The 24,510-nt window shown below is 32.2% G+C and overlaps 1 protein-coding gene across 1 annotated transcript; it reads left to right on the top strand.

Moving 5' to 3' along the window:
- Nucleotides 1-392: 392 nt before the first annotated feature.
- LOC129237902 (uncharacterized) lies at nt 393-6,548 on the top strand. Its single transcript, XM_054872878.1, has 3 exons — nt 393-633; nt 5,937-6,090; nt 6,168-6,548. Exons 1-3 carry the CDS (start codon nt 537-539, stop codon nt 6,328-6,330), a joined length of 414 nt encoding a protein of 137 aa, XP_054728853.1. The 5' UTR covers nt 393-536; the 3' UTR covers nt 6,331-6,548.
- The last annotated feature ends 17,962 nt before the right edge of the window (nt 6,549-24,510 follow it).

Here is a 24,510-nt window from a genome sequence, read left to right as displayed (position 1 = left end):
AGTATAAAAAAGTAAGTATATACAAACATAAATAGTACCAAATCAAATAAATTTTTGTACAGCATCATTCGCATGATTTAGTAGCCACACCTTGTATTGTTTCTCCTGCAGAATTTTATACTATACAGCAACGATTCAAATTAATGTTCATTCTCATTATAAAAATAAAGAACTTCTTTCCATTCTTTTTGTACAAAATTAGCATAACGGCAACCCTATCACTCAGCTGACGTCAATCGAAGACGCTTACCGGCGCGAGAAGCTGACTTTGAATGAATGCTTCAAGTAAACAAAGAAAACGTTTGAGGCGTGAAAAGAGAGTGCAAGAGCGAAAAGCAAAAAATGGCAAAATCTTTACATTGGTCTCGCAAAAATATCAGATAACTACTTTTTACGCGCGGTTAATCAGCTCATTTGTCTTGCTGCACTCAACGACTTCAGTTAATCAACGAGTTAGGCTTTCGAGTGAATATTTTAAAGCAAACATTTTTCAAACAACGGTATTATTTTCTTTAAGTTACTAAAAAATAAGTAAAATGGTTAACTGTGTGAATTGCATGGCTGTGGACTTCGTCGTACTGGCCGTTTTGTGCCTAGCCATGGCCCATAAACTGCCGGAAATTGTTTTATACGGTAAGGAGTGAGTTGAAGAGTATTAAATAAAAACAATTAAAAACTAAAATAATGTAAGAAAAATGAACATTGAAAGTAATTTAAAGCTTCATATTTATAAGCAGTTTCTGAAACGGAATTCAAATTGGAAAAATATGAATATTAAAAGTGAATCAAAAACTACAAAACTTTCACATTTTCAAACTGCCTAAATATTTATAAACAATATTCGAAAAAAATAAGTTTAGAAGTAAAAATTGCAATAAAATTTGAAAAACTTGAAAAATTACAAACATTTAAAAATGGTTTAAAAAAGATTTAAATAAAAAAATTGAAGGAAAAAAAAGCGAGAATAAAAAAGTGCAAAACCTTTATATTTATAAACAATTTCCGAAAAAAAACAAAAAATTAAAATAAAAAAGGTGAAACTAAAACATTATTTCAAAAATTTCAAAAGTCAAATTATTTAATATTTACAAATAATTTCCAAGAAAAATAAAAATATTTAAATAAATTCAAAATTAAACAAAACCAATATAAAAAGATATTTACCTTAAAAAACTAAATTTAAGCAAATTGAAAAAGTACAAAAATTCAAATAATTAATATTCTTCTATAAAAGTTGAAATAAAAAAGTATAACAATTTAAAAAATATTTCTAATATAAACAAATTTAATATCTATCGACAATTTCCGACATAATAAAAAAAAAAAATATTTAAACTAAAAAGATCATTTCTAAAACTTCATAAAATAAAGAATTTGAAGTTTCTAAGCAATTTTAGACAGAACCAAATATTAAAAAAAATTAAAATTTAAAGATATAAATTAAAACCGATTTAACTAAAAACATTATGCATAAAGAAGTTATAAAAGCAAAAGAAAAAAAAGTTTGAGTATTTAATATTAATAATAAATTTCCGAAAAAATTTAAAAAATTACAAAAAGAAAAGAATTAAAAATTTGAGTATTTAATGTAAATAATAAATTTCCGGAAAAATTAATATGTAAATAAAAATAATTTTTAAATTAGAAATCGTTTGTAAAATTTCAAATATCAGCAAATTTAAATTTTTAAGCAATTTTCGCGAAAACCAAAAATTTATATGTAAATTAAAATGTATAAAAACTAAACTTAAGTAAAAGATTTAACCGTAGAAGTTAAATAAAAAATATCGAAAATCAAAGAATTAAAACATTTAAATATTTAATATTAATAAATAAATTCCGTAAATAATAAGAACCTTTAAAAAATCTGAAATAAGCAAAACTAAATTAAAAAATTTTAACTCGGTAGGTGAAATGGTTGAAGTCCCAGTCTCTCCCTCCTCAAGTAGCACTAAAGCGCCGTTTTGATACCATTATGAGAGCTCCAACAGGCAGATATCTACAGTGATCCAGAGCTGTTGATGCAATGGAGAAGATTGATTGGATTTAGGTTGGCACACTGCCCCAAGCTGTCGAAGTAAGGAGCTCCCAGTGACCTTAGTCCTTTACCTGCCAAACCCGGACATTTACAGAGAAAATGCTCTGCAGTCTCCTTCTCTGAAAGGTCCGCACAGCTTCTGCAATGGGGCTTGAATAGTAACCCTAGCTTTTCCGCGTGTATGCCGATCGTCCAGTGACCGGTAAACACAGTTACGAGTTTGGAAATTGAATGGCGAGGAGTCCAAAATACTTTCTGAGCCCTTTGTGTATTGTACTGGGGCCAAAGGGTTTTCGAGTTGCGTCTGAAGAAACGGAGCTCCATCTTTTCTCCGCTTTCCTGAGAAATAATTTGTGCAGTTCCCTTTTAACAATTGTCAAGGGGATGCCGATGACCGGGTAAGAGGTCTCTGAGGCCAATTCAGTCCCCTTCCTGGTGAGCTCATCACCAGTTTCATTTCGCTCTATGTTCCTATGTCCTGGAATCCAGATCAGAGAAATGTTACCCGCACTATACTATAACTAAAGAAGTTAAAAATAAAAACCAAGTCAGAAAATTAAAAGATCTAAAAATCTTGAAATTTTAATATTTTTATAGTTAGAAATTAAAATAATAAAAAAAATAAAGTTAAATAAAATTCGAAAATTAATAAAGCTAAAATTTATATCTCTATACAATTATATTTTTCTATTGAAAATTTGAAAAAAAAAAAATTATATTAAACAAATTTTTACTAAAACAAAAACTAAAAAATTTTAGAATTTTATATTTATATTCATGTAATAACAAAAATCTTAAAAAAATTTTAAATGTGAAAAAATAAGAATAAAAAATATAATTACTAAATAAATTTTACTCAAAATATTAAAATCGAAAATTCTAAAAATTAATAAAAAAAATTAGAAAGTTAAAAAAAATATATTTGTGTATTTGAAACTGAGAAAAAAACTAATTTCTAAAGAAAATAAAGTTAAATAAAGTTTGAAAGTTAATAGAGTAAAATTTTGTATATCTATAAACATTTATAACTTTTTTTCTATTGAAAATTTGAAACAAAAATTAATAAACATAATAAAAAATTTTACTAAAACAAAAAGTTCAGAATTTTGAATTTGAGAATTTTATATTTAAAAACAACAAAAACCTTAAAAAAATTAAAATTAAAAAAAAAAATTTACTTATTAAGGTTTTACTAAAAACATGAAATTTGAAAAATCGTTTCATTAATAAAAAAATATATTAAATATAAAAATATTATAGGCACATAATTTATCACTACGAAAAAATAAAAATACTTTTGAAGGAAATAAAATAAAAAATTTTATATTAATTGCTTAAATTACAAAAATCTTTAAAACAATTAAAATTTCAAATAATAAATATAAAAAAATATAAATTTTACTCAAAATATTAAATTTGAAAAATCAGAAAACTATTAAAAAAAAATTTAAAAATTTAAAAAATATATTTGTGTATTTGAAATTGAGAAAACAAAAATGTTTAAGAAAATAAAGTTTAAAAAAAATCCGAAAATAAAAAATTCTAGAATTTTAAGTTTCAAAACATTTAATATTTGAAAAAATCTTCCTTAAATTGAAAATTTGAAAAAATAAAAAAATTGTCTAAATAAAATTTTACTAAAAATATTAAATTTGAATAAAATTATTAAAAAAGCTATACAAGTTAAAAAATTATAGTTATTTAATTTGAAACTGAGACAACCTCTTTTTTAAAGAAATTAATGTTAAAAAAATCCAAAAATAAAAATTTTCAAAGATTTTTAAAAAATAAATATATTATAAAATTTTTATAAAAAATAAAAACTTTTAAAAAATTCAAAATTTAATACAAAAAAAAAATTAAAAAAAATGTTTTAAATAAAATGTTACAACAAATATTAAATTTCAAAAATCATTGAATTGATAAAAACGATCAGAAAATTAAAAAAATATATATTTATTTAATTTGATACTGAAAAAAACTTTAATTTTTAAAGAAAGTGAAGTTAAACAAATTCGAAAATTAAAAACTTCTAGAATTTTATATTTATAAACACCTTAAAATATTGAAAAAAATAAAAATTAAAAATAAAAGTTAAAAAAAAATATTACTTAAAAAATTTTACTAAAAAAATTTTTACTAAGAACTTGAAAGTTTTAAAAACCGCTCAATTAGTAAAAAAAACGTATTAATTTAAAAAGAAATTTTACTAAAAAAATTTTCTTTAAAATTTTTTACTAAAAACATAAAATTTGAGAAATCTCGCAATTAAATAAAAAGTTAGGAAATTAGTAAATTTAATTTGAAGTTAAGAAAAAAATTAATTTTTAAGGAAAATAAAGTTACAAAAAATTGTAGAATTTTATAATTATAAACAGTAAAAATCTTCAAAAAATTGAAAATTTTAAACAAATAGAAATAAAAAAAATTTTATTTAAAAAATTTTACTAAAAAAAATATACTAAAAAAAATTTTCCAAAAAGAAATTTTACTAATTAAAAGAATTTCCTTAAACATTTTTTACTAAAAAACATGAAGTTTGAAAAATGGCTCAATTATTAAAAAAATTAAGAAATTATAGTTAATTTAATTTGAAATTGGAAAAAATTAATTTTTAAGGAAAATAAAGAAAAACACCCGAAAATTAAGAAACTCTAGAATTTTTTATATATAAACAATGAAAAGCTTTTAAAAAGCTTAAAATTTCAAAAAAGTATACAAAAATTTAATAAAAACAAAATAAAATTTAACTAAATAAATTTTTTGGAAGACATTAAATTTAATAAAAATAATAATAAAATAAAAATTAAAAAAAAATCGCAAAATTTACAAAACGAAATCAGAAAATTAAAAGAAAAAAAAAATTATTTTTATTTATTTCAATCCCTCAATATTTTAATTCTTTCTATCGCTTATAAATATAAATTTTAATTTTTTTTAAATTTGAAACTTAAAAGGATTAGAAATTAAAAAAAAAAATAAAACTAATAAAACTTTAGAAATATTTATTTAATAAAATTTCATTCAGTACAATTTTTTATATATTTTAATTTTTTTTTGTTTGGAAATTTTAAATTTTTTGAAAGTTTTTGTTCCTTACATGTATATATAAAATTCTAGAATTTTTTAACTTTCATATCTTTAAAAATTAATATTTTCTCAATTTCAAATTAAATAACTATAATTTTGTTGAATGTTATTTATAATTGAGCGATTTTCCATATTTTATATTTAATTTTATTTCATATTGCTTTAGTAATTTAAAAAAACATTTTACTAAAAGAATTTTTATTAAAAGAAATTTTACAAAAAAAAATTTTACTAAAAAAAATTTTTCTAAAAAAAAATTGTACGAAAAAAATTTTACTAGAAAAAGTTTACTAAAATTTTGCTAAACAAAATCTCTTTAAATTACTAAAACAATATGAAACAAAGTGAAATATAAAATATGAAAAATCGCTCAATTAATAAATAAAATAAAAAAATTATAGTTATTTAATTTGAAACCAAGAAAATACTAATTTTAAAGATATTAAAGTTAAAAAATTCTAGAATTTTATATATACATATAAACAACAAAAAATTTCAAAAAATTTAAAATTTCCAAACAAAAAAAAAAATAAAATATATAAAAAATTGTACTAAATAAAATTTTATTAAATAAATTTAAATTTAATGTAAATTAATACAAATAATAATAAAATATAAATTTGAAAAATCTCAAAATTAATAAAAAGATATCAGAAAATTAAATTTATTTAATTTGAAATTTAGAAAGATTTAATTTTTAAAGAAATTCAAGCTAAAAAAATCGAAAACTACAATAATTTAACAGATATTTATAAACAACTTCTGAGCACTCAAAAAGTAACCAAATGTTTTGTCACTTCCCTTGCAGAGGGTGACGCCTGCGTTACTAGCAGCTATGATGGCAAATGTCTGGTGGAGAAGCAGTGTCCCAATTTAGAAGCAACCATGACGCGAAAGGGCTTGTATGCCAAAGACGTGGGCCACTGTGGCTATACGGTTTACGAGGAAATCATTTGTTGTCCGTAAGTTGTATTTTTCAAACCCTGCCGCTGCGATGATGGACGCTAATATTCAGAATTTTAATTTTATGCCTTTTTAGTGAGAACATCACAGAACGTCCGCTTTCCAAAAAATATTTCAAAACCACAGAAGTTCACACAACTGTAACATTAATCTTCACCACAACTGCCATCGTACAAACGGAGATAATCGAGGATGAATTGGTTTTCAGTAATTACACTACGTCGCTCGATACTAAATAAGTACGAGAATGGGTGTGCTTACATACCTACATTCCTATGTGAATTTTTTACTACAGAATACAAAAGTTTCATTGTACTGTGGAGTTTCTCACGATATTCATCTAAACTAAACGAAATGCTCTATGTTTAGCTCCTAATTATTAGTTAAGGTTGAAGAAGATAGCGCTGATGTTTTGTTTGCTAATCGCACGATACGAATAAATACTCAGTGGCCATTATCTGTAATTTGAATTTAATTATAAGAGGGCATAATAATTCATGCACTCATAGATACGTAGCGATTTCTGGTGAAGTTAATATGGAAACATTTTTTTATTGCCTGGACCTGCACTGATTACAATTTGAACTCGCGCGAACTGAATAAGCAAATTCACAGATTTGAAGCTGTGTGAGTTTGGTTTATTATAATATTAAACATAATTTTTTCGCGATTTTTGCAATAACAGCAGATACTCCGAGTAATGAAATATCTCTCAGTTCAGCTGATAGGTGTTGGGTTGCGGTGGCTTAGAGAGCTACGAGGCGGCCCAAAGTGTTGCGAGTGCGGTCAAACTAGAAACAAAGTGGATGCTTGAAGTTAAAGAAAAACGATTGGAATTTTCTCTAAAAAGCACAAATTTATGAATTTCAAAATATTTTTGCAGTTGTGCAGTATTTGCTTACATTTTCGAGTATTTAAAGTGATGCATTTAAAATCAACAAATCTTCCGAAGAAAAAATTAAATGGTTTTAATTGATTTTTTTTTGTCGGGACAAGTAGCAGGTGCAGCACGACATTAATTAAGTCAATTGTACTACACTTGGATTCCCTTTTAATTTTCCTTAAATCTACCCAATCTCCGAAGAAATCTGAGTAGATCTTGTGGTGCCAAGGAGCCAAGGTGGTCACTTCTTAACACATGATTCGAGCGAAGGCGGGGAGACACACAGGAAGTGGTCCGCCGTCTCATCCTCCTCTTCACAAGCTGGGCAGAGTACACTGTCTGAGATGCCCACCCTTTCCATGTGCTTCGCCCACAGAAAGTGGCCCGTCATCAGTCCAACCAGCCGTCTGCATTCCCCTCTGCTTAATGACAGAAGGGTTTGCGACATTCGATCGGACATGACAGGTAACATCAGTTTAGTCCATCTGCACTCTCTCTCAGTCTGCCAAGCTCGCTTGTGGGTTGTAGTAACCCATTTGCTAAGCATGGCTTTGATGACCGTAGAAGGGAGTGCTTTTAATTGATTACAAGCCGCCGTAATTTCCTTGTTTTTTTTCGTTCGCCAGTTTTTAGCGTTTTTGAAAGCCTTACAAAAAAAGAGAAATTGGTGTGCCTGCAACACTAATACGGCTATGCAAAATGACTTTGCTCAATACCGGTAGCACCGTCAGAATTGGAAAGGACCTTTCCAAGCCGTTTGATACCAAACGAGGTTTCAGACAGGGTGACTCGCTGTCGTGTGATTTCTGATGCTGAAAAAGATCGTGCGAGCCCTAAAACTTAATCGCTCAGGAACAATTTTTTATATAAGGGCGTGCAATTTCTGGGGTATGCCGATGATGTTGATAAAGAAGCAAAGCGGATGGTGGTGAACGAGAGCAAAACGAAGTACCTCCTGTCATCAAACAAACAGTCGGCGCAGTCGCGTATGGGCACCGATGTCACTGTTGACACTTATGATTTCGATGTTGTAAGAGACTTCAAGTGTTACTTTGGACTAAGTAGGCAATTAAGTAGTAAAGTCCTCTCTCGATGAATAAAACTAACCCTCTACAAGGCTCTCATCATGCCCGTCCTAACGTATGGCGCAGAAGCTTAGACGATGATAACATCCGATGAGGCGTATCTTGGGCTGTTTAAGGGAAAGATTCTGCGGAAGAGTTTTGGACCTTTGCACGTTGGCGACGGCGAATATCGCAAGCGATGAAACGATGGTGGTTGTATGAGCGCGGCGAATAAAGATCCAGCGGCTTCGTTGGCTGGGTCATATGTCATTCGAATGGATACAAACGGTCCGACTTTGAAAGTATTCGATGCGGTACCAGTTGGTGGTAGCAGAGGAAGAGTAAGAGGAAGGCCTCCTCTCTGTTGGAAAGATAAGGTGGAGAAGGACTTGGCTTCACTTGGTGTGCCCAATTGGCGCCAATTAAGAAGAAGATGGATGAGATCATCTCCACTGTAAAATCAGCGCCAGTGAATGGATATAAAATGGACGCAAAAGAAATCAAGATTGTCTGTTATGCAAATGATACTGTGATTTTAGCAGTTACGGAAGATAATGCGCAACGACTATTGTATATTTTCGAGCAATCCGAAGCTAAGTTTAAAATTCAAATCTCCGACACCAAGACAAAAGCCATAACCGTATAACCGGAAATAACTGTTGAGGTGTAAACTGGTCGTGTACGAGCGAAGCATAGAGCAAGTCATGAGGTTTCAGTACTTGGGATCGACAGTAACATCGAATAGGGACTTGGTGGAGGAGATCAAAGCGCAGTGTGGAGAAATAAGAACATGAGTGTTAGGAGTAAAACACGTACAGCGGACAAAAAAACTATTCGACATTAGAGTAATTTTTTAAAATTGATTTCAAAATGTTAGTATTCTTTAAAAATATTTAAGTTTCTCAGCAGGAAGGGCCTGAGAGTACTGGTGGGTGTAATCACAGGGCACAACGGCTGTAGTCAGTATATGGCTGCCAAGGGGGTTGTCGACAGCCCGATATGCCTATCCTGTTTTGAGGATGACGACACTGCAGAGCATTTTCTCTGTAGCTGTCCGGCGTTTTCCAGAAGATAACGTTGTGTAGTAAGTATTTCATTTCGGTCTAGAACGCTGCAGAACTGCAAAGTGACCAGTCCGAACAGAAAACTGTCAAACTTTCTACTAAAACTTAGAAGGAAAGACGTTCGGTTGATGATCGGCATCATTGCAGAACACATCCCATGGGGTCAGCATATGACCACCATTGGAATCAATCATTGGAGGACCCAATGTGCCTGTCGTGCTTGGAGGAGGCGGGATAGCACTGAGCACTTTTTCTGTGATTGTCCTGCCTTTGCTAGTGCAAGGCTACGACTTTTGGGTTCCGATGTCGTGAGAATGAGTAATATTCGTTCTCTAAAACTGGCGGATATTTACAGATTTGCCAAAGAATCTGGAAAATTCTCACAGGACTAACTACCTCTGTCTCTGTCTCTATTATTTCCTATCTCTTTCTCTTATACTTTACGCTTTATCAAAAGCTCAGGATGGTTTAGTATGGAGAGGGAAATGTAGCTCATGGCCCACGGCTCACAACGGACCCATTTCGTGGTCTAAGTGTCATCGTTGTCTCTATGTGCGATGCGGCTGCCAAACCTAACCTTCTCTGATACTTTTCTTCTTCCCTCCTTGACTATCTACCCCCTTTCCAGAGCTTTAAATACAATGGGCTTTTTAGCCTGAGTGTTTTAGGAGCCACCAAACCTCCTGGTACTCCTTGGCTCGACCTTTTCAAATTTCAATTTTAAGTATTTCAGAATATACCGTTATAAAATTAACCAATATTTCACATTTTAACACTCAGTCATCTTGTTGGATAAGACCGCATAAATTCCAAAGCAAAAAAAGAGTTCGACAACCGTTCTGTTTTTTAGTGAATATTTATTTGGTATTATTTGTTGTTGTTGTTGGTAAAAATACCGTCAGAATTCTTGTTTATTATTTACAGGCATTTTTTACTCATTTTTTGTAAAAGTGATCACGAAGATGGGACGTAAAAGCAAAGAAACTTCTTTAGATGTAAGAAATTTAATAAAACATCATTAAAAATAAGGAAAGACCGAAAAAAGCATAGCAGAAATTGTTCAGAAACCAAGAACTACTGCTCTTTATATCATAAAAAAATTCAAGGCAGAAAGCACTGTGATAAACAAGGAAAGCGCTGGTCCATCTCGCAAGCTTACGGAAATAGATGAACGGCGAATCGTGCGGGAAGTGAAAAAAGATCCGAAAAGTAATGTAACGGTTTTGGCAAAATTCATTGAGCAGCACTTAGGCATATCTGTTACTTCCCAAACAATAGGAAATGTGCTAAGAAAACATGACTTTCATGCGCGATCAGCCACAAATAAACCACACATTTCGAAGAAAAATAGGAAAATAAGATTAGACTTTGCGACGGAACACGTAAATAAGCCCATTGAGTTTTGAATGGATGTAATTTTTGCCGACGAAAGTAAATATAACCTTTTTGGATGTGATGGCAAAGTTCTGGTGTATCGTAAGCCTAACACAGAATTGGAAGAAAAAAATATGGTACCAACGGTGAAACATGGTGGAGGTGGTGTTATGGTATGCGGATGCATGGCGGCATCAGGTGTTGGCAATTTAGCATTTATTGATGGGATCATGGACCACCGAAAATATATTTATCTCCTAAAGCAAAATTTACAGCCAGGCGCAGAAAAAGTGGGTCTGTCAAATAGATTTAAATTATATCATTACAATGACCACAAACATAGCGCGATTAATACAAAGCTTTGGCTGCTCTATAATTGTCCAAAAATAATAAAAACGCCGCTACAGTCCCCAGATCTTAAGGGGGGAGCCTGGTTTATGAGGTCTAAAAATTGCATCTCTTTGCGATTTTTTTTAAGGAAAAAATTAATTTAGCACTGCAAAGTTTTTTCTATCTTTTAATGAACATTTAAGAAGTATATAAAATTTTTATATTGGTTAAAATAAGTTGAAAAAAATGTTTAACACAGAAATTAGTAGAGCGCTGCAACGCTGGAGTTTCCAACTGGCATACAAGGTACAGCTCGTAATTATTATCTAAAGCAAAAAATTCAAATTGATTTCTAATTATCATGATTTTTTATTCTAGAAGAACTAAGAAAAATTTCAACTTTTTAGAGGTTTTAAAGAAAAAAATGCCTTTCTATAAAAACAAAAATTCATTTCAACTTGGTATAAAAATCTTGAAAAATTTTTTTTTTCTATTTTGTTAGTTCAAATAGAAGAGAATTTAATACTGAAGGGAACAAGCTATGATTCATTTCAAAAGGTTCATTAGTTTTTTTTCATTCATGTACGCCAATTCAAAGAAATCATAAAAATGAAAAGTCGAGAAAAGAAGATAAAGTTTGTACTATAGCTGTCCGGTCACAGCGTAACTACCTAACGCTCGCCTACCTTTGGCCCCCTTAACCCAATTGAACACCTTTGGAGTCATTTCGAAAAAAAAATTCGAAATCGCAAGTTCTCAAACAGGAACCAGATGAAAGTCATCCTGCAGGAGGAATGGAGCCAAATTGACCCAGTGTATATCAAACATTGGTCAAATCTATGCCAGATCGTTTGAGAGAGGTCATACGCCGACAAGGAAAAACAACTCGCTACTAAAATTGTAGTATAATTAATACATTTTAAAAATAATACCAATGTTGAATACATTTTTTGCTTGCTTCTTGTTATTTACTTTTTAAGTCATGCATTTCTTCCCATTTTTGTTTTGAAATCTCATTTTTTGTATTGAGTATTACATTTTGGTTCCTTAATAAAACTTTGTGGTTCTTCCTTTTGTTAAGTTTAACATTTAACAGTTTTTTATTGACAAAATAATAAATTTTATTACAGAGCAGTTTGTGGGCGCACAAGACTTGACCATATCAGAAACGAAGAGATCCGTTCATTATGTGATCTTTAAGACATCTGCAAATGGCGTCGAAGACGTCGGAAAGAGTGATAAAAACATGTGAAGAGACTGGGACCTGATCGTGTAGCCAGAATTGCAATGGAGAATAAACCAATAGCCAATAGACCACCGAAATGTTGGCATGAGTGCTGGACGTCTGAAGCGCAAAATGATTAAATTGTGATACAGTGCCGCTCAACTGAATAGGTTTGAAAATTATTTCTTCTATTTTTTCTTCTCTCTTTGTTCCTATGGCATTTTTCCATTCTTTCTTTTTTGTTTTGAACATTCATTTGTTTACTAGTAAAATGTATGACAAAAAAATGTAACGGGTTCTATGCAACGGTAAATCAGAATTTTGCTTTCATCGTGAAATTCGCTAAATGTGTGGTCTATTTTCGGCTCATCTGATTAGGTTTGACAACTTTGACTTCACTTTTTGATTGACTGCGTGATTGAAAACATATAATTTCCTTAGTCTACTTAAATTTTTTTTTTAATATGGGTCGGGGAAAATCTTTAACCGATTTTGAAAAAGGGCAAATTAAAGTCTATATTGAATCTGGCCTAAAACATAATGAAATAGCAAAGAATTTTGAGCGAAGCCAAAACGAGGTAAGCAATTTTCTTCGTAATGAAGCCAATTACGGGAAAAAAATGAAAGGAGGAAAAAAATATGCTACAACGGCATCAGAGAGGCGACTAATACTTCGAACTGCTTCGAATTCCCACCTCTCTGCCAGTAAAATCAGGGATGAATGCGGTATAAATTCTAGTTTGGCAACGGTAAAGCGAGTTATTCGGAGTGCTAAACACTTAAAGAGATTAAAAATAAAAAGAAAACCTCCTCTCAATGATGCACGGAAGGAAGCGCGACTTCGATTTGCGCGGGATCACATGACATGGAACAAAGAGTGGAAGGCTGTGGTCTGTGGACGAAAAAAAGTTCAATCTCGACGGACCGGATGGCTACAACTATTATTTTCACGATACGCGATCCCACACGATCCCCTGTACAGGAGGCGTAATGGTTTGGGGAGCCATATCGTTTTATGGAACTTCCGATCTGCAGTTTGTTTCATCAAAGATGAATGAAAATGTCTACAAGACTGTGCTCCAAAAGGCTTTTCCCCAGTTTTCCGAAATTTTTGAACCAATTCAATGGACGTGCCAACAAGACAACGCCCGGGTTACAAAACAGTGGATTAAGGACCAGAATGTCAACTTGCTCGAGTGGCCGCCATACTCGCCAGACATAAATATTATCGAGAACATTTGGGGACTTTTATCCAGGAGAGTGTATGAAGGGGGAAGACAATTTCAAGACTCGGCGACCCTGGTTAACGCGATTAAAAAAGCCTTGTCAACTATTTCACTGAGTGAAATTGAAAAATATTACGATTCCTTATCAACTCGAATGTTTGAAATACAATAATTAAGAATAAGGGTGGTCATACCAAATTTTTTATTTATTTATTTATTTATTAGAAATATAATTATAAATAACTATATTACATTACGAAAGACACTAGTAGCTAGGACTATCGGCCTACAATAATACTACTATATTTTTTACTTATTTATAAAAAAAATATTAGAATAAAAATTATTATGTGTAGGGAATTAATAAGCAAAATTATAAAAGATAAACTAGTCCAATTTGATATATAAATACATAAATATTCGACATATTTTCTAGAGAAATCTCTTTCAGTAAAACGGAAGGTTTCCTGCCGTTAAAGATATTGTTTCTGCCATTGTTATACTTGGTGCAGTAGTCTATTATATGAATAAAGGGCAGTGGACAGTTACATGCTGAGCAAATCGGGGCAGGCATTCCTTTTAGAAGGTGTTTGTAAGTAATATTTGTGTGTCCTAGCCGGAGTCGGGTAAAGATTTGTGTCTGCTGCAGTGTCGCTCCTGTTGGAATAATTGCTTTTAGTCGTTCTGGATTTATGGATTTGTAGCTGTGTTGGTATGTAAACCATTACTCCCTTGCGGTTGAGTGATAGTTACTATCGATTATCCTGAGAATGTCGGATTTAACGAAGGTTTCGAAACAGAATGTAGGGATATTGCTGACATTTTTCGCTGCTTTATCAGCGTATTCGTTGCCAAGAATTCCGCTGTGTCCAGGGATCCACATAACTTTTATTTTTGCCTTTTGCTGAGACAATTTATTTCGAATATTGTCAATTAAAGGTTCTCTGCTGTTTGCGCTCGACAGAGCTGCGATGGCAGATTTACTGTCTGTACAGATTATATATTTTTCTTTAGTTGAGGAGGCGTAGTCAATGGTGAAGTTTATAGCAATCGCCTCGGTAGTAGATATCGAGTTGTGTGGGAATAGAAGTCCAGTCCTAAGTATGCTTCCCTTATCAGATACCACAGCGAATGCAGTTGAGTCGGTTTCTTTAGAGCCGTCAGTGTAAATAAATTTCCAGCCTTTGGCATCCCAATAGTTCTTGATTTGAAATAATAGCATTTGATAAACAAGTTTAGAGGTGTTTTGTTTTGAATACATCAGTAGGCTGGTGATGAAAATGGATGGAGAAAGTTCGCAGGGTGGCAATCTCGATTGAAAAGTTAACATGGCCTTAAGGAAACGTCGAATTTCGCGGTTTCTTCCGCCGCTCTGTATATAGCTGATTCACGCTTCAATTTTGTGGTTCTTCTGATGACATTTTTCAAGTCATTGTTTATAATTGCGTTACTGGTTACTTGTTTATAATACCTTACTCTTTCACTCATTTCGGGAAGTCCAGCTTCGGCTAAAATATTTTTTGTCGGCGAGGTTGGAAAAGCTCGAAGACTTTTACGAACGGCTGAATGGTAGATTGCTGATATGTTCGCGAGGGTGCCTTTTGAACACTGTCCATATATTGGTAGACCGTAATCAATGCAAGATATTAAAGCTAAGATTTTTATCAAAAATTATGCCTAATATTTTCAGGTTAGTAACATTTTCTATTGTCTGATTATTATAGGTCAAGTTAAAATTACAATAGGGGTTTATCTTAGGGGGCGTCCATAAATTACGTGAGGTGTTTTTTATATTTTCTGAATGGTGAGATGTCGTGAGATTTTATTCAACCCCCTCCCCCATCCCCCCATCTCACGTGAGATTTTTCAAAATGTGGGTTTCTTATGTAAACGCGTTGGATTGTTATTGTAAAAAGAAAAAAAAAATTTTGCTCCGTGCTTTTATTTACGACTATTTAAGACTAGTAATCAATATTGCTGAGAGTTATAAGTGTAATAAAAATTTAACAATAGAAGACTTAAATCGTAACTACTGCGATTAAAAAAAAAAATATCTACTCTAATTCAGTCCATGGAGAATCATGCGCGGTTTCAAGAGAGACTATTGGGACCAACATGTCCATATGATTTTCAGTAAAATCATCTGCTCCTTCAACTTCGTTCTGATCTAGCCACTCTAAGCCGTTGACGCTTGCGCACAGTAACTCATAAGCTCGTCTTGCGACAATCCGTGAGGGTCGCACTTTGCGGTACATACGCGCTTGCTTAGCTGGTGCAATGTGAGCTGCTCGCCTGTGCTCTGCAGCTCTTGTGATAGATGCGAAGTAAATACCGCATGTACTGCAGCATCTTTTCTCTAAATCATCACGTATACTTGGGCAATAGAGATCATAAGGCGTGCTGATAGAGGAATTCAGCGGTTGAATCGGTAAGCGTATTAGAAATGGAGCAAATGACTTTCCGTCATGTTCTTTAAAGTCCGAAATTGTCAAACGTCCATCAACCTGAGTGATAGGGTATGGAGGTGGCAGAAAACGGTCGCGAAGAATCATATGCAGATCACTCCGGCGTGCGCTGCAGCACTTAGGTCAAGCTCCATATGCAGCTTAGCAATCTGTTTCTTCATAGCATCTTGTGCTGGAGTGGGACGTACGTTAGATGGTGTAGTGCTCGACATAGCTTCATCCACATCATCGCTGATCACAAGAAGCTGATTTTGAATTATGTGAAAACAGTGAAGGAAATGACCCCGCTAATATTTTGTAGTTATAATTTTAGCATACTTTATCAAGAATTTCACTGTTTTTTTTATGCTATTAGATGTAACAATAAACTTTATATAAAAAAAGTATTTTCTTAAAAACACATATATTTAACCTTCCTTTTGAAGGAATGCTAAAGTAAACCGAACTTTTCTCTCAGTGGATTCCCTGAGAAGCCGTTCAATCTCATGTTTAATGTGATGTATTAACTCTTCTTTCTTCGGGAATTTTTGCTTCGAGGTATTTCATAATTTTATCACATCGTCGTGGCAGGACTTCTTCGCCTTATAGACGTATGCGTTATAAAAATCTGGATAACTCATTTTAAATTAGTAAGATCATGAACTGAGTCGAGCAAAACATTTACAATAATAAACAAAGAAGGTTGGAACCTGTCCGTGTGTCGCTGCCACTCAGCTCGTACGCTCTTGTTCATTGAGTGGCGCGTTCGGGTGATAGTGGCGCGAAAACAAACGACGGGCTACACTGTACTGTAAATTCAGATTAAATTGAGCTATTTGGTATAAAACAAATATGGTGGTTTGACAGTAGTAATGTACATATAACGTCGAAGTATGAATGAAATTATTTTCTTTCGAACCAATTAGTGAATGATCTAAATCATACTACGATTACGCTTAAGATTAAATCTTAAGCATGTTCAATCTGGATAATGGACCAAAATAGTATAATTTACTTAAACATCTCACGTAATTTATGGACGCCCCCTTACATATATGCAGTGTTTTGCACTTATTATATGATAGGATAGCTCCAGAAGTAAGTGCCCAGAGAGATATATCATCAAGTAAATTATGGAATATGTTATTTATTTCGTTTAAGTTGTTTCTCTTTGAAAATATTAACACGTCATCAGCATAAATAGAGTGTTTGACGTCGTATTTTTCAATAATGTTGCTTATTTCATCAAATGCAATAATAAAAAATATCATTGATAAGGGAGAACCCTGTGCTATTCCATTGTAGAGGGGTACTCTACCAGAGTATTTATAGTTGACTTTAGTTCGAAAAGTGCGGTTTGTTAAACAACTTTTTACGAAGTTAAATATCTTTTGGCCAATGCTCCATTTTTTAAGTTGTTTCAATACAACATGTATGCCGATTCTATCAAACGCTTTTTCAAAGTCGAGACCCAGTACAGTGACATGGTTTCGGCTGGAAATAGTGGTTGACAAGTAATGATCAAAATATAATGGTACATCTAAAGTACTTTGCCCAGATTTAAATGCTACTTGATTAGGAGGTAAAAGTTTTTTCCTTAGAGCAAGCCACATGATTTATTTGGTTTAAATCCGAGTGCGCGTTATGAAGATATTATGTTCTAAGTCTAAAAAAGAAGTCAAACCTATTCAGTTGAGCGGCACTGTATGTGCTAAATTGTTTACTATAAAATTGTTTGTGCGATTATAATATAAGAATTGTGTGTTGTAATATATACATTTTTAACATAAAGAGAAATTTCGTTAAATAACAAGATATAATCTTAAATAATGTGGAAGAAGTAGAATTGAAATAAGAAATAAATAATTTGCCGAAATTTGCCACTAACTTCCTCTGCTTTGGCTATTTAAGCCACTGCCTGTGAGGCTGCATCTCTACCCGACTCTTGCAAGCTATTCGAGAAACCGTTGAGTGAACAGAGTAATAATACCTTAGAATACTGCACACAGTCACACAAAAATGTATTGTCCGCGGCGCATTAATACCTACGCACTGCCTTCCTGCCCGCTGTGGTCGGTCGGCCAGCTGAAGCAACATGTGTTTACACGCCACCTCACTTAGCCGGCTCTGTTGGGGATGCCAAACATCGCCAAAGCTGCTTGTTTGTATGCCATTTTTCCAGCTGCTTTGCTAAAATGATTCGTAAACAAAAACAGTGTGCAGGCTTCAGCGCCTTGGCGTATGCAATGAGACTTACACTCAACTGCGCTCAAATCGTGGAGCTTTAAGCTCATTTGAGGTGACCAGCTGTGGCAAAAACTCTTAGAGGCGGCACAGTGAAAAGCACAGTGAATGTATTTTTATACTTTGCGTGGAACAGAATATACTTCAGTTGATGGCGGAGTTCGGTAGTCAATAGACGTGCGCTGGCAAAACTAGCAAAGTTAACGGATATTGTGGGTAACAGTTAATTTGAAATAGTGGGTGGTTGTGAGTTTGTAATTTGTACAGAAATTAAGTGAATTGTAACTAAAATAAAATATTTTTTTTTTTTAATTTGTGGATGAGTGATTCAAAGCAAAATTTTTGGCTGAGAAAAGGGCGAGTGGGTGCGTGGAAGTAAAAAAGCGTCTCGTAAATAATACAGAAGTGCACAAAACAAAGAAAAGTGTTGGAAAAATAAAAGAAAAAAAAAATTGTTTTTTAAGAAACATATGGGTGTATGCGCGTGCATATTAAACGGATCAATGCACCAAATGCCGTTAACTAAATTTTGTGGAAGAAGTTTGTGTGAAAAAAATTGTCAATATTAAAAATGCAAATTAGTGAACAAACGCGTTTTGTGTAATTGTAATCTAATATGTAAAGGTGTTAGTGTTTCACCTACACACCGTCATACCCAACAAGTCAAATAAATGGGTGGCCATAAAGTTTTGCTCTACATTTAAAGTGCGCTCACAAATTACTGGTGCATATGAAGGTGTATAAGTAGTACACATATGTGCGTGCGTATGTGTGTATGAGCATTTGCCCACTTAATTGCATTTACTCACACAAAATCAACAACAACAAAAAAAGCAAAAAACGAAAAGTGTAGCGCAGCAAATATTTGGAATTTCCCGCTAGTAACATGCCACCCCCTACATAAATAGCCTACATTTAGGGGCCAAAAGTCAAACCGAAACTGAAACTGAAACAAACAGCACTGACTGCAGTGCGCACTCATTTCAAGCGTCACAGCGCCAAAGCGCCAGAATCAACAAACCGTAGCAACGGGGCATGGGCGACGGGCGACGGGCGCGGTCCGTCTAGTAGCAATTGGCAGACAATTTGACAGTCGGAACTACTGCACCTGTTTCGCATATTTAATGTTGGTGTTGTAGCGTCGCATTTTAGTGCGCTTCCCTTGCTAGTTGCTAACACAATTAGGATTGCAGTTATCGGCTAGAAAGTGGGCCTGCAGGAATAAGCAAACGAGTGTCAGGCAGCTGGCGTTCATTGTGAGTGCTGTTGACTAACGTCGATTGCTCGTTGCAACAACGGAACGCCTGGGGAAAACACGTGACAGCAGTAGGCGAGCACGCGTTAGCGTGCATGAGAGGGGTAAAGAGTAAAAGTAAGTAACACTTTGAAATAGTAACTGGGTGTATATACATAAATACAGATATTTCAAAACCTTTCTCCAAGCACACATGCACAAGCACTAATGTGGGATGGTGTGTGCAAATGCACTTAAAAATGCATACTTTTAGGTGCCATATGCACTAGCATAGCAAATTAGTTGTGAGTGAGTTCTATGGCTTTTGAGCAAATACAGTGTATGCAATAATTGAGAAATTATTTAAAAATTTCTAAAAGTTAAATTATTTTACTTGTTTTATAATAAAACAAAAATCAAACAAAACAACAAAAAAGCGGTATGGCAAGTCTACTTGCAGTTCAATTGGTTTGAAAAAAATTAAATTTATTCATTAAAAAAATCAAATTTAGAAATATCAAATTTACATTTTAAAACTAGCTCTTTTAAACATTTTTAGTATAGGGTTTTCCAATAAGAGGCGTTATTTTTATATTCAAAGCAAAATGCTATTTTTCAATATAAATGATCGGCTGTTTATTTCATTACAAAGAGGAAGGTATGCCGTTAATAGTGGAACTGGAAAATAACATCAGGCAAATGACCGACACGATCACGCTTACAGGACAAAATCCTTTTCATGAAATTTTCCACAACCGAATTGCAAAGTGGTTACCCTATGTCTTCGATAACTTCACGAATTCCATCTTAGAGGTCTTGAACCGACCCTGGGCTGTTGGCGTAGACCTTCTATTTCACGTGGCCCCGAAGAAAAAAGTCACAAGGTATTAAATCACAAGATCTCGGTGGCCAATTGTGATCACCTCCTCGAGAGATAACAGGGCCTGGAAACTGTTCCCGTGAAAGATCAATGGTTTCGTTGCTTGTGTGGCACGTAGCGCCGTCTTGTTGAAAAATCCAGTTCGATACCATCCAATTTCGGCCATAAAAATCGTTAATCATCTCTCGATAGCGCAATCCATTCACCTGCAACACCTGTTATTGGAAAACCCTTTATTTAGTAGGCCCACCATCATTAGCAGTTACTGCTTGAAGGCAATGTGGTATTAATACAACTATTTTTTTTATTTCTGTTTTGGTTTTATTTTTTATTTATTTTTTTTATTTTTTTTGTTTTGGTTTTATTTTTTATTTATTTTTTTATTTATTGAAATAAAAAAATAGTTGCATGGAACCAAATAATTATTTTTTTTTTTATTTTTGTTTTGGTTTTATTTTTTATTTATTTATTTATTTTTATTTATTTATTTTTTTATTTATTTGGTACCATCCAACTATTTTTTTATTTTTGTTTTGGTTTTATTTTTTATTTTTTTTATTTATCTTTTTTTATTTATTTGATTCCATACAACTATTTTTTTATTTTTATTTTTGTTTTGCTTTTATTTCTTACTTATTTTTTTTTAGTTATTTGGTTCCATACAGCTATTTTTTTATTTTTGTGTTGTTTTTATTTTTTATTTATTTTTTTTATTAATTTTTTTTATTTTTTTGGTTCCATGCAACTATTTTTTTTATTTTTTTATTTTATTTATTTGATTTCATACAACTATTTTTTTGTATTTTTGTTTTGATTTTATTTTTTATTTATTTTTTTTTGTTTTTTAGTTTTTTTATATTATTTATTTTTTTTTTTATTTATTTGGTTGCATACAACTATTTTGTTTTATTTTTATTTTTATTTTATTTTTTATTTATGTTTTTATTTATGTTTTTTTTTTTTTTTGGTTCCATGCAACTATGTTTTATTTATTTTTTTGGTTCCATAGAACTATTTTTTTTTTTTATTTTTGTTTTGGTTTTATTTTTTTTTTTTTTGTTTTATTTATTTTTTTATTTATTTGGTTCCATATCCTCATCAACTCTTTCTTTATCGATTTTACTTCAGTTATTAAACTCCGTCGAATTTTCCTCTCTAAAAAGCTCCCAAACTTGTTCTAGCGGACTTAAACCCGGACTCTGCGGCATTGTGTTTTGTTTTCTGGGTGCGCAATTTAAGAGCCATTCTTCGATATTTAGGGTCATTGTCTTGTTGTAAAACCCAACTCTGCCCAAAACGCAATAATTTTACTGATGACCTCAAATGGGGTTCCAATATATTTTTATACTCGTAATTACAGTAACTCACAACTTATTTGATGCAGGTAATACTTTTCTAGAAAAAAGAAAATGACTCGATGTTTATTAAATTTAATAAAAAAAATGTTTACGACTTGTAATGAGATATATACATATGTACTGTTGACCACTGCAGAAAGAACAATAACAAAAACAAAGCTTGCTGAAAAAATATAGAAACAAATAGTTTTCTCATCAAAATATGCTCACAGCTTAAATGATGCAGTGTATTTTATATTTTCTCTGAGCATGCAATAACGGTGAAATGTATTTGTTTGTATGTTTCGCTTAGCGTCTTAAGTTATTCTCTAAAAAATTTGGGAAAGAAAAGTTGAAAAATTTAAATTTTTTAAAATGGGAAAAGGGACCTCACTTGGAAAAAGGGAAGACGTTATTCGTCGTCATATAAAGAGGGCAAAAGCCAACGAAAAAGTGCAGAAATTGTCGCTATTAGTTCCTCAACTGTCCAACAAATAAAATATTTAATGAAGCAGAAAAGAGGTGGATTGTTCGCAAAGTTAAAGAAAAACCCGATTTAAGCGCTCCCAAAAATACTCGCTCGAAAAATACTTAGGCTAATGTCTAATTTCATTAACATGTCTAATTTCATGTTAATTTCATTAACATTCTCTGTCTCAATGTAGGCAACTCAACTTAACAGAAAATGTTATGTGGACAGTGACAGCCAGAGTAGTAACCATACAAATAAAAAGAGGGATCGGTAGTATAGTTTTGCGTAGTATAATGCGGGTTTCTTCATTTTTGTTTTGTGTAAATATAAATTTTCTGCAATAAATGAAGTCAATACTAGTATTCTTCAAAAATAAATAATAAAAAATGCCGAAAAGGCAAGCCAAAAACTTGAAACTAGCAAATGATCTTCTTTACATCAAAATACAGACAATTTCCTGTATTTTTTTGTTGTACTTTTTCCATCTGTTTTCAGCAAACCTTAAATGTGAACAAAAATCAACTTTTGGGCTAAATCAATAACTACAGAAATGCTCGATTTCTGAAATTTAGCATAGCTTCTAAATACAGTTAAGTTCTTGGGTAAATACTTAAGACTTGTCAGACTAATTACACTGTGTGACAAAAAAAAAATTAAATATACTTTTATGGAGACCTAGCACAACTTGTGGCTATAGAAAAACTAAAAAAAATGGTATAGGAGAAATTTCCAATACACCCTCAAAATCTCATTTTATGGCCATAAAACCGTTTTTCAGTAGGTTGATGTGAAGAATAACTCCTAACTTCGCCAATTTCCATTCGATTTCGAATTTGCTTTTTTAGTTCGAAAGAACAAAATCAAGCCTTTTTGACAGTCTGTTAACATTTTTTCTGAAATGACAACTGACGAGACTGTAGACGAAGTATTTGGAATTTTTTTATTTTTTCTCTATTTTTTCATAATTTTTACGATATTATCCAATGTTGGGGATTTTTTTTAGTACACTATTGTTATAGTAAATTTAATTTTGCGTCGAATGAGCTATATTTGACTGTAATTGAATTAAAATTAATAGAGTTGTGTGAGTTTTAAGATTTTTTCTTTTTTTTTACTACGAGATTTGGTATGCGTTTCGAAGCATGAAAATGATAACAAGTGTTATTATAAACACATAATATTTATTGGAGTATTGTGCAGTGCAGCACTGTATGGTGCAGTACACAACGGAACTGGTTCCAAACTTAAAAATGCATTGGAAACGGCCCTTTGGAGTTTAGTATGGTACGGTACACTTGTCATTCTCTTCATCAGTTTTGAATACTTCTCTGTAAGAAATTCGATCATCATCATTCATCTTAAGTCGTCATCAATTAAATTCTATTGTTTAAATCGAGAAGCAAGCGTTTCAGATTTCAGAAGTAAATCACGAGAAAGATACAATGTGTCATTCTGAAGACTTAGAACCAGACGGAAAGTACTCTTCATCATCAGGTTTATTGTTATCAGTTTGATCATCATCAGCAATGAGTTGAACTTCCTTCAGTTCATGACCTGCAGTTGAGTCAATCATATCTCCAAGACTACGGGGTTCTTAACAGTTGCAACATCAGCATACTTTATGTGCTTTCGAGCTTTATAATGATGACCGTTTACGTCCGTTTTATAAAAATAACAATCATCTGAAGAGAAATTCGACTTTTCTGGCAACGTTTTGATTTATATCTCTTGAATTTCAATGAAACAAACAATAAAACTTTGACGTTTTAATAAGGTTAAATTATAATAACAAACTTCTTTTGTTAATCAATGTACAGCGTGAACTTTGGTACACTTGGGAGCTTTTTCATATTTCTATTGAAAAAAAGTGCTATAATATGTCAGATATTTTCGTAAGTTCTAACCAGTTCTGTTGTATGCAGTACAGTGTACTCTTATGTATACATATACACTCCAATAAATATTACGTATCTATAATAACGCATCAAAACACGTCCTTATTCCCATTTAGCGTAAGCTATACCTACATACCAAATTAGTAAAAAAAAAAAAAATCTTAAAACTCACATAACTCTATTAATTTTAATTCAATTACAGTCAAATATAGCTCATTCGACGCAAAATTAAATTTACTATAACAGTAGGGTACTAAAAAAAATCCTCAATATCGGATATTATCGTAAAAATTATGTCAAAGTTGAAAAATTAGAGAAAAAATAAACAAATTCCAAATACTTCCGTCTACAGTCTCGTCAGTTGTCATTTCAGAAAAAATGTCAACAGACTGTCAAAAAGGCTTGTTTTTGTTCTTTCGAACTAAAAAAGCAAATTCGAAATCGGATGGAAATTGGCGAAGTTAGGAGTTATTCTTCACATCAACCCACTGAAAAACGGTTTTACATATGGCCATAAAATGAGATTTTGGGGGTGTATTGGAAATTTCTCCTATACCATTTTTCTTAGTTTTACTATACCTACAAGTTGAACTAGGTCTCCATAAAAGTATAATTTCACTGTCGCACAGTGTTATTAGTCTTATTGGCCTATAGAACGCTGCGCCCTCTGAGGTGGTTGTTGTTGTTGTGGTTGTAGCAGCATAAACATACCCCATACATATACGGAGAATGATGCCAAAGTGACAG

This window comes from Anastrepha obliqua, chromosome 2 (genome assembly GCF_027943255.1).
Source record: "Anastrepha obliqua isolate idAnaObli1 chromosome 2, idAnaObli1_1.0, whole genome shotgun sequence".
Taxonomy (NCBI): Eukaryota; Metazoa; Arthropoda; class Insecta; order Diptera; family Tephritidae; genus Anastrepha; species Anastrepha obliqua.
The sequence above is the reverse complement of the archived record's forward strand: the minus strand, read 5'-3'. Positions and strand labels throughout refer to the sequence as shown.

Bases quoted from the DNA above. Each gene is read 5' to 3' on its own strand.
- LOC129237902 (XM_054872878.1), top strand. From the start codon at position 537: ATGGTTAACTGTGTGAATTGCATGGCTGTGGACTTCGTCGTACTGGCC. The intron at 634-5,936 runs GTAAGGAGTGAG...CTTCCCTTGCAG, and splicing joins GCCGGAAATTGTTTTATACG to AGGGTGACGCCTGCGTTACT. The intron at 6,091-6,167 runs GTAAGTTGTATT...ATGCCTTTTTAG, and splicing joins GAGGAAATCATTTGTTGTCC to TGAGAACATCACAGAACGTC.